General features: G+C 33.3%; 1 protein-coding gene across 1 annotated transcript in view; it reads left to right on the top strand.

Moving 5' to 3' along the window:
- CNPY1 (canopy FGF signaling regulator 1) overlaps nt 1-11,522 on the top strand; it is a 69,468-nt gene extending 57,946 nt beyond the window's left edge. Inside the window, 3 exon segments of the mRNA XM_050940445.1 lie at nt 3,563-3,766; nt 5,511-5,607; nt 10,523-11,522. Of these exon segments, the coding sequence (XP_050796402.1) occupies nt 3,563-3,766; nt 5,511-5,607; nt 10,523-10,560 (339 nt within the window). The 3' untranslated portion in view covers nt 10,561-11,522.
- The last annotated feature ends 3,319 nt before the right edge of the window (nt 11,523-14,841 follow it).

Here is a 14,841-nt window from a genome sequence, read left to right as displayed (position 1 = left end):
AGTTACATTTTTATATCTCTTATCACACACCATAATGCAATTGTATTCTTGTTGTGGCTGGTTGTGGTATCTATCAAGCAAGACATTTACGATAAGATTAACAGAGACATAATAATGAACTGGCATATGAACATCCTGTAACTGACTGTTACTAAGGTATTGCCATAGTAGTCTGTAATTAATTCTCTAGCTGTCTTGTGAAATTGGCTGAAATATTCTGGAAAACAAAAATAAACAGCAAAAATTTCAGTGAACTTTTTAAAAAAGATTAGAGAGTATCTTTTATTCTCTTAAAACACTTCAAATAATATGAAGAATCAAAGGATTATGAAATAATTAACAAAAAATCAAACATTTAGAATGATCAGAGGCTGTGATTTATCTGAAAAATTAAAATAATTCATGCATTCTATCATCAATATGCACATCAAATCTAATGACTAATTTGCTGGGTATCATATTTATATTTTTACAAAAAATGGCAGATAAAGTTTGGTGCAGGGTAAAATGGCTTTGTCCCATTACAATGATGGCTGTCTTTTCATTCATATTTTAATGAGGTTAGTATCTCTGAGACAGCTTTTTCGGGGAGGAGGCCCATGTCTCCGGTACGATTACAATAGGAGTTGCTTTATTGACAAGTACTATTCAAAATCTTCACCGTATAGAAAGAAAGGCTTTAGTTTTCTTCTACTTGTCCAAATACTTATTGCTCTTATTATTAAAACACTTTTTAAAAGAACACTCAACTTTTGAGGATCAGGTATAACTCTTGAGTATATTTTAACAAAATCTTTTATATTCTTTTAAATTCAAGTTGTACTTGGTTGTAATAAAAGCTCACTATCCAAAAGCTAATAAGTAGACACCAGAAATGAGTAGATACATACATCTGTCATGTGTAAGGGTTTCCCATATATTTGCACACTCCATTCAATATAGTTTACAGGGACTGAGAGTCTGATTCCAGACAAACTAATAGTTATGTGAAAAAATAAAGTTATTTGGAGGTCACATGTTAAGTATAATTTTTATTAACTTGACAAGAAAAAATCAGATGTAACCATTTTAAAGCAAAGTTCTTATAAATATGATTTTATTAATCTACTTCATGAATATGCTACTCCTAAAATTATTTTCCTAAATATAATAAGACAACATACTGAAATACAAAGAGAGGTTAAGAAGATGCAGTTCATATGTTGGCTTCTGAGAACATTATGGGAAATATAATAGGTGGTGGAAATGAGAGCAAAAATGGTGTATAAATGTAAGAATAAACAGGTTGCAAAAATTCCTTTCATAAGTGTTAACCCCTGTACACAAAGTATCCAGGGAATTTGATCTGTAGCTGCTGTTACATGCATTGTGAAGTTTGATTTTCATTCAGTGTATTTCAGAAGCATTTTTTAATGCGTACATGGTTTGTTTTCAGCATATAGTAATAGTCTCTTTCTCTATGTTCTTATACAGTACTTGCCACTCATGATGTATACTCTTGCTAAGCCACTGTTAGCTTTTGTGATTGGATCGGGAGTTACTGACAGGAAGGGGATGAGGAAGAGTGTTAGTATGTGAGTGAATTCTTGAACAACAGTTGGACTGTGAATAGATCTCTTTTTCAGAACTTAAAATACAGTCTTGCTTGTATTAGGACAACGCAGTAGATCTCTTTTTATCTGCAAATAAATATAGTTAGTGTATCCATTAAAAATCCCCCCTGCCGGTGAGCTGGTTTGATTTATTGTCCTGCAAGTAGGTTTAGAGGTGTGTGTGTGTGTGTGTGTGTGTGTGTGTGTGTGTGTGTGTGTGTGTGTGTAGCATAGTAATAGCTTATTGTTACTGAAAGCACATTGAGTCAGATACATTTTTGGTATAACCTCATTGACCTTAGTGGAAGTTACACTGGAAGAGCATTTGGTCTATGATGTCAAATTTTTTGTCTTTTGCAAGAGGATTTGTAAAAGTTCTATTTTATTTGCAAATTCAGTTTTTCTTTTTTGCATATTATTTGGAAGAGGCAGTCAGACATATCCATGTGCCATGTTGTCTTGTTATCCTCAACTTCTAATAGATGGGGAAAAAATCACTTGAGACTGGAATTCATAATCCAAATAGTCTTTCAGGAGCCATGTTTTGCTGCCATTAGCTTTCCTTGCTTTATGATACACATTTGCTTTTTAAATGTTAATATTGAAAGTAATAAAATAGTTTTCATAGCAAAATGCAACTAAACCCAACCTTACTGTAAAATAGGATACACATGTAGATTTTTTAAACTAAAAACTGACTTTTAAAAAAAAATACAGTGTTTGCCTCATGCCCTTTTTGCTTTTTCCAAGTTTCATAAAAAAGTAGATTCCACATCCAGAATGAGGTTGGGGGAGGAGGATTTCATAATAGGACCTAGTTTAAGAAGAAGAAAAACCTTTAGGCTTTAATTTTAATTCTCCTGCCTCTATTTATCTGATCCGTGGCCAGATGGTGGTGAAGCAAGGAAACCCTTTGTGTAAATGAAGCACACATGTGAAAGTGCTTCTGTAATGTAATCATTGAGACCGGAAGGGTTCATACTGTGTCTGAAAAGAGACAATAGAGACGGGATATATCAACATTGCAGAAATCGAGTTCATTTGTGATTCAGCCCCTTTGACTATGGTTGTCATGAAAACTTCCTGCTTTGATCAGCAGAGGGTGGAGAGAAAAATCTTCTAAAGGTCCAAGGATGCAGCACTGTTGTTTACTGTGCACTTGGCTTCAGTTCACGCCCCCTTCCGGAAGAAGCAACAGAGATAGGAGCATCTTGCACCTTGACCTGTCTAGACGGGAGAGAAGTTTTTTGTCCCCGTTACCAAGGGCGAGGGGTGCTCTTTGACCCTGGGATCACTAGCTGTTGAGACTCTCACTAAGTATGTAGGTAGTGTCTAAATGTTTCTGCTGAATTCTTGCTTAATTCTGAAGGAAAAGGAATGGACAAAGACATGGACCAGCTGTTCGAAAATAAAGCTGAAATAGTAGAACCTGGGAGAAGTTAAATTTTGTAAGCTATTATTTTCTTCACAAAACCCCTGGGAGGTATTAAACAGCTGCATCTGAGTTGACGAACAGCAACTAAGACAGACCAAGTGAAAGCAAAAGACTTTCTAGAACTCTACCTCAACTAAAGAAACAAAGTGACTTAAGAAATCTTTCATGGTTATGTCGATAAAATATCAACTGTGGTCTATGGTCTCTATTTATTTGCTGCATGGTATATGTCTTTTTGAATGACAATATGTTTACAAATTAAAATCTGATAACTGCATTCTAGAATTGGTTCAGTGTAAGGGGATGTTTTATGCAAGAGTAAATGTTTTATTTTTCAGTGTCACCTTAGCTTTAGCTGACATTTTTAACTATGTGTGTAATATACTATGGGTCAACAATTATGCAGATTAAGAGATATGCACTGATTCTTTTTCGCTGTCTATGACACATCAGTCTATAGAGATACAATCTCTTAAAGTTATTTTTGGTACTATGTGTAATAAGAAAAGAAAATTCCATTTTCCTCCCCCACTAGGTTCCTTTAGCAAAGTCAGAGACCTACTTAACGGAAGTAATGGAAAATATATGTGATAGACTGAATGATTACCAGCTGCAAGTGGATCCTCAACCTCAAAAAAGGACGTTCAAGAGATTTGCTCCTTGGAAAGATGAGAAAATCTATGCAGATTTTAAAAAATTCTATTTTTATTCTGATGCTTACAAACCTTTGAAATTTGCGGTAAGCTAACATAACAAATTGGTAACATTGTATGTTAAAGTATTACTAGTGTATACTCTTCACTGTATGGTAAATATAGCTTCAAGTACTAAATTCGTGCATACAGTAAATTGTTTTAATAATATATTCTTATATGCTCTGTATTTGCTTGTCACAGTATCGCATTAAGTGTTTTATAATAATAATGTGGTTTATAATGTTATTTAGAAACAGATGGCATTTTAGTTGCAAGAATTACCCATGGATTATACTGTGTGTTCTCAGTTTACATGTTACAAATTTCCCAAACTGGAACAATTCAAATGATGTTTTACTTGGGGAATTTTTGTAAGTGATTAAATACAAATCAGTGTTACTAAGGAAGTATATTTGTTAATTTCTGTGCAGGAAATAGGGAGTTATTGTGTTGGGTAAAAATCCAAATTAATACTACTGTAATTTTAATATTTATAGTTGGATTAAAGAGAGAGTAGGGGTGTCATCTTTTCTTTAGGCCTTGTTGAATGGAGACAAATTTCTGTGAGCTAATCAAGAATGCTGGCTTAGGCTGAGTTAAACAAATGTTTAGGTGCCAGGTACATCATATAATTTTGTTTTGTTTATGCATTAAGTATCTTTCTAGAGTCAGGAAACACACAATATAGAAAAGAGTGTCTAGGGCAGTGATATGCTGCATATGATTCTACATGTATTCAGTACACCACAAAAGCAATGTTGTGAGACTATTAAATCCATGAAATTAAGCCAGCGTGCACATTTAGTGACTTGCATTTTCACTGAGAAGTAAAGTTAATGGCTGAGTTTCAAAGATGTTGAGTGCTGTGAAATGTTGACTTAAAACAACAAAAAAATATTATTCTTGCAATGGCACATTCTAGAGCTAATTTTTCAAGAAATACAAGAGATTATTATTTTTTTTTGGTAGTAGAGTTATGACTTCTTTATTTAAATCAGAGTTTTCCTTGGTGTATTTTTTTTTTAATTGCAATCCATTTCATGGGGCTTCTACCCTTGTTTAATGATTAAACCATAGTCTGGGCTTTTGGGAAAGTACTTTCTGTCCTTCCTAATTTGTGCTCAGGATTGCCAAAAGATAACTCCAGATAATACAGCTCTTCAGAACAAAACGTCTCTTTAGACACACTCCACCAAGACTCTGCCTCAGCAGTAGTGTTGAACTCTCTTCAAAACATCAGAAATCCATTTTCTATAAGTGAAGTCAAATTACTGATAGTCTTTAAAACGTTTAAAACATTGAAAAAGACCATTTGGTAGATTAACGTCAATTTTGTTGTCTGTAGTGAAACCAAAGATGCATTAGTTTGATCAGAGAGCTTTATTTATCTGCATGTTGTGAATACTAGTGTAATAACATGAAATGGATTATTATTTAATTTAACTTTTGAGTGACTATTCCATGAATATAGTGACTGATATTGAAAGGTGTTCTTTCAAAAGCAAGTAAAATGTGATTTGTAAGACATTTCTTATCCTAGTTAGTGTATTTTTAAAAAGACAACCAGAGAGAGCGTATAGTTAAAACTTAAGGAATATTTTGAAAATTAACAGGCAATCATTTGTTTGTACAAAACAGGAAGTGCAAACCAAAATAAGGTTCCCCTGTCCACTGTCTTACTTTACAGTTCTGGTTAGCAATCTTGTTTATTTCATTGCTGGAGCGGTACTGTCTCTGTGTGTATGTGTATGTATATATAATATATATGTTCCTGTTTTATTCTTACAGTGTGAAAGTATTATAGAAGAGTATGAAGATGAAATTTTCTCACTTATCGCCCAGGAGGCAGACTATCTAGCTGACAAGCTGTGCAGTGAAAAATCAGGTACTGTGTCTGATGTAACATGTGCTCTCTCTACAGCATTTTTTTCTCCCTCCCCCCACCCCGAAACCTAGTGTACTGCTTTGGGTGCAACAAACCACTTTGCAGGAGAAGTGTTAGCTGAATAAGCAACAGCACTACATAACTATTTTTAAAATGATTCTTTTAAAAGAAAGATTTTAACATCCGTTTTTAATTCTTTTGCACATTTGAACGTAGCATAATTTCAGCATTCTGCATGTAATGAAGGGTGTTTTTCTCCTAGTGTTACACGGTCAGCACATTTTTACTCTGTGTATTTGTTTTGCCATCCCAAAGCAAGGAACGAAAATAACCTCTTGTAATGAAACCGAGGGGTGGGGGGGGGATGGGGACCCTTTTTTTAAGTTTAATTGTTTATTGCTCATAGTTCATGTTACAAGCTAGAATTAACATGTAGCCATCAATTTGTGAACAGAACTCTTCATTGACATCAGTGGGAAGTTCTGCTTAAAACTTTAAAACTGCTGGCATGCTATAGATGTTTGTTGGAAAAAATGCATTTAAATACATTGGCATTCCTATGTCAAATATATTCCTCTCAAAAATGTAATGCCTCTTAAAACTTTGGAACTAGGAAAAAAATGCCGTGATAAATAACATTTAGTTTATTTTTTAAGAAAATTCATACATTATGCAATTTGTTGGTCATGTTTTCAATGTGATTTTATTTTATGTAATCATTTTTAAAACCAAGAAGCACATCACTGAATGCACTTCGTATCGTAAAATTATAAATGTGGCAGGACCATCCTTTTTGGATGTGCTTTTTATACTGAAAAATGATAGAATATGCATTGAAATATTGATCTTAGAATCAATGTATGTAATATTACTATGTGTTTAAAGGTTCAAAGTCTTTAATATGTAGCACATACAATAAAAGTACAAAAGTTGATTTGATAGAAGTTAATAGAAATAAGAATATAGAATTTGTTCATGTTAGTGTGTATTTTAACATACGCTGAAAAAGTTCAATCTAGAGGGCGGGAAAAATCCATTATTATGAAGTTTAAAGTTCTTTTTATCAGCCATGCAGACAAATCATTTAAAAAATAGAATTTTCCAATAATGTTTACATTTAAAAAAATAATTTATGCTATAGTTATAGAGCTATATTTGGTCTTAATAATCAGTAGACGAAGAGATTAGCACAAATAATTCTCAAAACACCTCAGCTCCTTCAAAATGTACAGTATTGTTTTTGCTGTTGTGCTTGTTAAAGAAAAAGGCAATTTAGAGGTAAAAATAAAGACCTTGAAAGGACAGTTTAGAAAAACAATAATGAATATGCTTTTCGTAAACAAATAAGTTGGGTAGCTTTCTTCATCTTGCTGGCTGTTGTCACAATTGCCTGTAAACCTGGTGTAAAATAACTTGCTGTTTTGTACACCTTAGATAATAGGCCAAGTTGCACAGAAAATATTTTCACTTAAAACCAACCTATTGAAATATCTTTCTTCATTAACAAGATGCCCTAATTTTTTTTTTACAATGCTTTTGTTGGGCTTAAACTCAACTGTATGACCATATTTTCTGCACATATTCATTCAACATTATAACTTTGATAAAACAATTCCCTAATTTACAGTGGAAAAGATTCTCATTGTTACATGTTAGTCTTACTCACATGAGCATCCCCATTGAAGTAGGTAGCTGTTCACATGAGTAGGGAGAGCAGGGCTTGGAACTTGCGTGACTGAGGAAATAACAAAAATTCTTTGCAGAAGGGAGAAAAAGTTTTGTACTCTTTACTCTTACCAGCAATTAGCACAGACAAATAAGGTGCCATTTAATAAGCAAAACAATGCAAATAGCTGCCATTGCAAATTCAAGAAGCTGCAAAAACCATAGCCAAGCTAAAAAGAAAACCTCTCTAACACTGTGAAGAAAAGCAGAGGGAAATAAATTAATTTGCCATTCTTTGTATGATCTGATTTTACAAGGAAATAAAGTCATTGTGTTAAAGGAAAAAGAAAATCAATAACTCATAAGACTTTTTTTAAAAAGCCACTATGCACAATTTTTAAAATTAATTAATATAATAAGCCATGAAAAGGGATAAAAAGGCATTTATTAAACATCAGTGAAATTCAGTGAAAGCAAGATGCCACAAATAATCTTGCGGCTAGCAGCTGGTTGACGAAAAGGGTGATACCTGAGTGGTAGGAAAATGTGTGTCTGAATTTTCCGTGGAATTTGGCATCAAACGCCTGAGAAAATGGAAATTGCAATTCTCTGAAAATCATTGTGTAAAGATGTGTGTCAAGTATAAAACCCTTATACACAACTTACAAAGGAGTACAGCTGATAAGAATTAAAAGTGACTTTTGTAATATTTTGTCTATATTACAATGGTATACTTCATTCATATGTAAAATTAAAGTAATATTATAGACTTCTGTTCTTACTGTCAACTTTTGGCCCTTTGCATCCATAGTTGTATGTGTGAATTCAAGATACCATTTTAAACATTGTGGGTGCAAAAATTATCATACCAGAGTGACCATCATGGACAAACTTTATATAAAGTTTTGCTATGGGCAAATAATTGATTTTACTGTTATGCATTTCATCTTAAAGGAAAATCAAAATAGATGGTTTAACCTCCATAATGTTAAATTGTTAAAAGCAAAGGATGTGAATGTGACTTATGCTGGTAACCTATAACAAACATCTTATGATCCGTATAACCCAATATAGCCCTTCTAATCCATGCTAAGGTAAAATATTAAAGGGCACAATATCCTCTCAATGCATAAACATGATGCTAATAGGAGTCATGCACACTGAGAAGAAACTACTCACAAGACATGTTTAGTACTTCTTTTTTTAGTCACATCTCTATTCTAGATGTTATATACAGGTTCATAATACACTGGTGTTTCTTATTTGATTAAAGAATGGAAAAACTTCAGTGAAGTGTTTTAGAAAGATCAAACTGTTTGATATTTGTAACCATAGATCCGTTTTCTGTCACACCTATTCTTTGATCACACAAAAAAAATCTCTATGCTACCCTTTCCATAGACAAGCGATCAAAAGTGCTGAGACATGCCTTAAGATATTCCACAATTTGTCAAATGCCTGAGAGTCTAGGAGTTAGTTCTCAAACACATTACCTTTTTTTTTTTTTTCAGGCTACAAACAGGAAGGTCAATCAAATGATAACATGTTTGATAAATAAAGACAGACTGATGTATCCTGAATTAAAAAGTGTTGTCCAAAAGTTTTCATACTCCCCTTCCCCCCCACACACACACAGTGATAATTCTGGAACACTGGCATATCAGTTGTTTCTAATTCAGATTTTGTACTGAATTATGATAGAGTGCATTTAAACCAATGAGAAATAGGAAACCAGCCAACAGTGGATTATATTAGTGTATAGTCTAGTGTCAGTCGTTTTGTCAGTGGAAAACAATACAAGCACTAGCAGTGAAAGCTATAATTAAAGTGACAGTGAGACTTCTATTACAATCCTTTTTTTATGTGCTCATAACGCTGCAAAATTATTCTTTTTGGCTGAAATTTTCCATTCTTGGTCTCATCCCAAAGGTGATTTTTAATTATTCATTTACTAATTATGAAATTTTGAGCAGATTCTATTCATCCATTTTTGAGTTCTGCAGTTGTACTACTCAAACAGTTGTGTTTTGCAAGTTGATACTTTCTAGGTTGCTAGTTCTCACTGAGAACTAAACTCCAGGACAGTTTGCCAAAGCTAAAAAATATAACAGTGATAAGCAATGAAAATACCTGTTTTGTGTATGTGTGGCATGTTACATTTCCACTAGGTTAAGTGTTATGATACTGTTTACTGGGTTATGAAATAAAGCACAGACATTGGTTATATGGATGTGATATTGTGTTGATATTTCACTGTGGAATTCCATCGTTTCACTTTTGTTTGTTTGTTTGTTTGTTTTTGACCATGCAGCAATGGAAATTCACAGTCAATACAGAGACTTATGTTTTAGGCTCCTTTCCTGCAATGGAATCTGTTAGCACAGATTTCAGTAACACTTTACAGAGATAGAAGGGTACATGCTGGCAGATCTTATTACAAAATTGGGGCCATAATCTCCTTTTACTTTTAAAAAAAATTAATTCGAACCATATTTTAATGTAACCTTAAGGTTACAATTAAACACTCAGAAGTCAGGCAATACACAAATTACATTTCATATTAACCCGAACTCTTCACATTGCATAGTAGTGAAATTTTCTACTATGACTAATGTTGCTCAATGTAACTTTAGGACATAATATGTCCAGTTCTACCCTCAGAGATCCACATGTAACTTCAGTCAACTTCAGCAAGTACGTGGAAATAGCTGGAGAACGGATTGAAACCCGTGTGCGCAATGTGTGTGGAAACCTTGGGCATTTCCTGAGTTTGAAGTGTTTAAATATGTATTTCACTAAAATATTCATCTATGTTTTTGTGATGTGATAATTAAGGATTGCATAGCTCATAATGGGATAACAGTTGAATTACGAGGAACACACAGATTATTTCATAGCATTTAAAACATTTTGCAAAGATGCCTCCCCACATACATTTGCATGGCTCATATTCATACCATGTAACAGAAGTGTTGGCCTCTAAAATACTTTAACTTAACATATCTGAAAACCAGGGGCCAAAGCCTGGTAGTTTTACAGTACTTTGTAAAAAGCCTGGTTGCTCTGTGTTAAAGAGGGATGGATCATCGGTATCCAGGAAAAATACAGGCTTGGTATCAAAGCCTCAGTATTATCCTTCAGACACCCACTTGTCACTGGTTTATTGTCATTTATTCAAAAATTTTGTGTTTTTAACAAAATGTAACTGTTTAAAACATTTATAATGATATGTAACTCTTTTTCTCCTCAGGTCTTTGTGAAGAATCTGCTACTCACACTGAGCTATAGCATCGATAAACTATGAATTTTACAGAGTCGAGTAAGATGACAACCACAAAAAAATCTTCCCGTGTAATCAAATAGTGATTCTCTGCCTTTTTTGCCCCTGTAATATCTTTTGTTTTTTACATTTATATTTTTACATGTGCGTAAGTTTCTCTTTGTTTATTTCCTTTTATGTTTTCATATTAAAATATTTAAACTGAAGTTTGCATGGTTTTGGCAAGGATCTTAGGTTTAACATGTAATTAATTGTTGACCATTTCTGTAGGTAAAACAATTGACGTCTCAAGATATTCATGCCAGGTGTGTTAATTTTGACAAAACCAATGTCTGATTGTTAAAAAAAAAAAAAAAGGTACTACTTGAGTGTGAAAATTATGGCTTTTGTTTAACTGAAGCAAATACCTTATACAATTTAAGTAAACCTATTACTGTTCTTGTGCATTTGTCCTTTCTTATAACAAATGGTTGATTCCAGTGTACTTCCAAATATACATGAGCAAATTTCACTACAAAATAGTTCTGAGTACTTGTTAGCTTTATATTCTCTTTATAGATGAAAGTGAGAATCTTTCCAAATATTTATGCTTTCCCTTATAAATTATATAAGCTAATGAAGCACACATGATTTCTTTAAAACAAGCCATTCCTTTAAAATTTCCAATCCTAAGTTTCAGAACTTTATGTACAATGAAAAGTTGAACAAGCATTGAAATATTTAATCTGGTGGCAAAGCACTACTGATGCACGCTGTAAGTGTTCAGAAAGTCTGCAATCAAAAGATATTAAAATGTGATCTTATTTAACATTAATAATTACTGTAATGGCATTCAGATTTTAAACCAGCTTTTCGAATGGAGAAACATGGAAGTACCCTTAATATGCTCCACACAGGTAAAATGCATCTAGTAATTTGTTTTTAGTGCAAGGTATTTACTAACACAAAGTATTTCTTTATATTTCTCAATATTTTATCATAAAATTGTCTAGTCCAATAGCTATGGGATATATTAATAATCTAGCTATCAAAATCTTTTGTTCACTTTCTGAAAAATTCTGCTTAAAGTTATTTGTCTTTGATTATTTGATTGTGCAGTCGTTCCACACACAGAACACCAATGGTTGTAAATTGGAGTTTAGTGTGTGGAATATTCCCAATAGGACGCTGTATGAGAATATTTGGTTAGATCTCAAATATCCTGTGAAAATATTATATTGAAAGACTGAACAACTTAGTTGTGTTTTTGAAATTACCAGGATAGCTCATCCAAAACATTATGAAGGTTCAGTGGAATGTTCAGAGGAAAAAGAGATTGTTTTAACTTAAAAAGAGTTCTTAAAAATTTATGTCACCATAGTTGCAATTTGACTACCATCTAAGGTATATAAACCGGCATGCAGTATTATGCAAACAAATCATGCATAGTGACTGAAAGAAAGTATTAGTATCTGTGAAAGTTTCTTTCTTAAGCTTATTTACAAACATTGAAGTTTACGAAATGGAGTATTTATAAAGCCAGGCACAAATCCTCAAATGGTGTAAATTGGCATAGCTCCACTGCAACCAACAGAGCTATGGTGATTTACACCAGCTGAGGATCTGGCCCCATACAGTTATGGGATATGTTGCATTATTTAATGTTCTTTAGAAGTGTTCTACTTTTTTTTTTTTAAATGTGAAATATTTTCTGCCATCTCCTATTGACAGTTCAGTGTTATGGAACAGATTAGCAAGAGTTACAGTTTGAATACAGCAAAGCAATAGTACTATATAAATGGGAAACATTTTCCATGGTTAAAGAACATTTCTCATTTTTCAATAATATAGTTGAACTGTAAGCTTGCATGTATATATAAACATTCCATCGAGAGCAAAAAAGTTACATTAAACTTTAAACTACATTTCTATTATGTTATTCAACAAAAGTGCAAAATTGGTCAACTTTTACCAAGTTGAGGACATGATAAACTGATTTGCTTAGCAAACACTCTGAATATGAACCATAAACAGTTAGTTTTCCAGTTAGTTTCATTTAGACTCATACAGTAGGAAAAGGCCGCCTAGCCATATTTGAGAATAAAATTAAATTGAAAGGGTCGAATTCCTCCCTTGTTTACACTCCATGCAATCCTATTGATTTTTTTGAGGGGACGGTAAGGTCAGAATTTGGTTCCGAGTGTGTTTTTAAAAAGAAATGTGTTAATATGTTATAATAAAGAGACACACAGTCCATGTGGAATCTCATCTATTTAAAAAAAATAGTCAGAAGTGGTTTAAAATAGTACCTTCTAGCTGCCCTGCCAGTTTGGGGGATTTGACAATCACACTTTCCTCTCTCTTAAATAAATAAATAAGAATTTATTTCTCTCTCCATTAATGTGTGAAAGACCCATACAAAAAGCAAAGGAAACTGATTATACAGGAGATACAAACCAACAGATTAGGTATTTGACAGCACTTCTTTTAAAATAAAGTAAACAAATTGGGGGATTGAGTACAGGAACAGAGGAAATATTTTCCTCAAATCTTTCTCAATTACATTAATCGTAGGTGTTGCTTGTAATAAATATTTTCAGACTTTTTTTTCATGCCCCTTTAAAACTTTGATGCTGCATTATACTTTCTTGCCTAAGCACTGAGAATCTTTTGTGATAGTGCCGTGTACTTACAGGTTATGAATGAAATTCTGACTATCCGTCTGGAGTGTTTTACTATTCATCAACGGCCATATGCCGTCTTCAATCCTTGCACATAACCACTGAGGTCAGTGTGATTTCTGCTGCATCTAGAAGGTAGTACCAGTATGTGGCCCTTCAATAAAGAATCTTTCTGCACATTTGAACCCTGTTTTTCTATTTCACAATGAAAACAATATTGGGAGCCTTTCATATCAATACTTTAGTATGTTGGTTATATAATGTAGGCCAGAGTCACCACCACATCGCTCCAGTTTTACGCTAGCATAACTCCATTGAAATCAGTCCAGTTGCTCTACTGTAAAAATGGAGTAACACAGTAGTGGATCACACCCAATATCTTCTGTGACCATCTTGGGAAAGACTTTTGTGTGAATTTTCATCTCGTGCTAGTACTGTTTTGTTACTGCAATTACTATGTACTGAGAAATGTACTTAATCTTTGAGGCTCTCTCTAAAGCATCTTAATTATTGTTCGGTGAGAAGTGTTGTGCCTAATAAAATACTGCATGCATTTTGCCTTTTATAAATTAACAGATTACGTAAAAGACATCCTGAGTGTACTTGGGATGCCATCTATGTAGGTATTTATATCACACACTGCTCACCATGATATCTGAGTGCCAAGTGAAATATTGCTGCTTAGTTAATAGTTAGCTAATAAAAAATAATCCACTGTTCTAAATAGGAATTTTGGTATACAGCTCTGATAGGTTCTTACTTTTCCAATACATGAATACTCACTCAAAACTCAGGGGAAATGGAATCCTAATACATTTCTTTTTTAAACCCTATTTCATCCTTATTTATATCATCCTACAGTCATGAAGTCAGTGGGTTCTACAAGTATGACTGCATGAAGAATCTGGCCTTTTATTAGTTCAACAAAAACATAGAGATTGTTTGGAAGAATCCAGGGCCAGTTTCTCAGCTAGTGTAATTGAGGGTAGTTCTACTGACTTCAAATGGATCTATGTCCATTTGACCCAACTGGGGTTCTGGGCCCCAAGTTTTTGTTAAAGTGATGATGACACCATTAAAGTTATACATTTGCTTTTGCATGGTTTATTTCATTCTCCATGTCAAGTCTACCCGGCAAAGAACAAATTTGCAGTGACAGATTTTAGTTTTAATGTGGATTACTGTTTGCTATGAATGAGCTGAAACCACTACATTCATTTCACTTAGGAATGGAAAGTGGAATTGAACCAAGGTGGCAAATGGGAAAGATCAATACATTATTTTCTAAGATAAGCCCTAAAAACAAGGCTGTTCAGTAACTAGTCATATTTTCTATTCATATGTGTCTCTGTGGTCTGACTTTTGTTTACACATATGATAGCTTCATCAAAATACAGTTTTAGAAAATGCCTATTAGTCTGCAGTATTTTGGTATTTTATCGACATAAGGTGTAATTATGTCAAAATATTCTGAGGAAAATATTAACTTGTATGATATTCCTGCGCACATTAAGTTTATCACAAATTAGGGCATCCAAATCTAAATTTAATTAAATGCTATTAATGGCTCTTACATAGTGAGCTGTATGAAATGCTCTGCAATTATATTATACACATTCCTATGCAGCA

This window comes from Gopherus flavomarginatus, chromosome 2 (genome assembly GCF_025201925.1).
Source record: "Gopherus flavomarginatus isolate rGopFla2 chromosome 2, rGopFla2.mat.asm, whole genome shotgun sequence".
Classification (NCBI taxonomy): Eukaryota; Metazoa; Chordata; order Testudines; family Testudinidae; genus Gopherus; species Gopherus flavomarginatus.
Note: the sequence above shows the minus strand (reverse complement) of the source record. Positions and strands in the feature narration are given on the sequence as shown.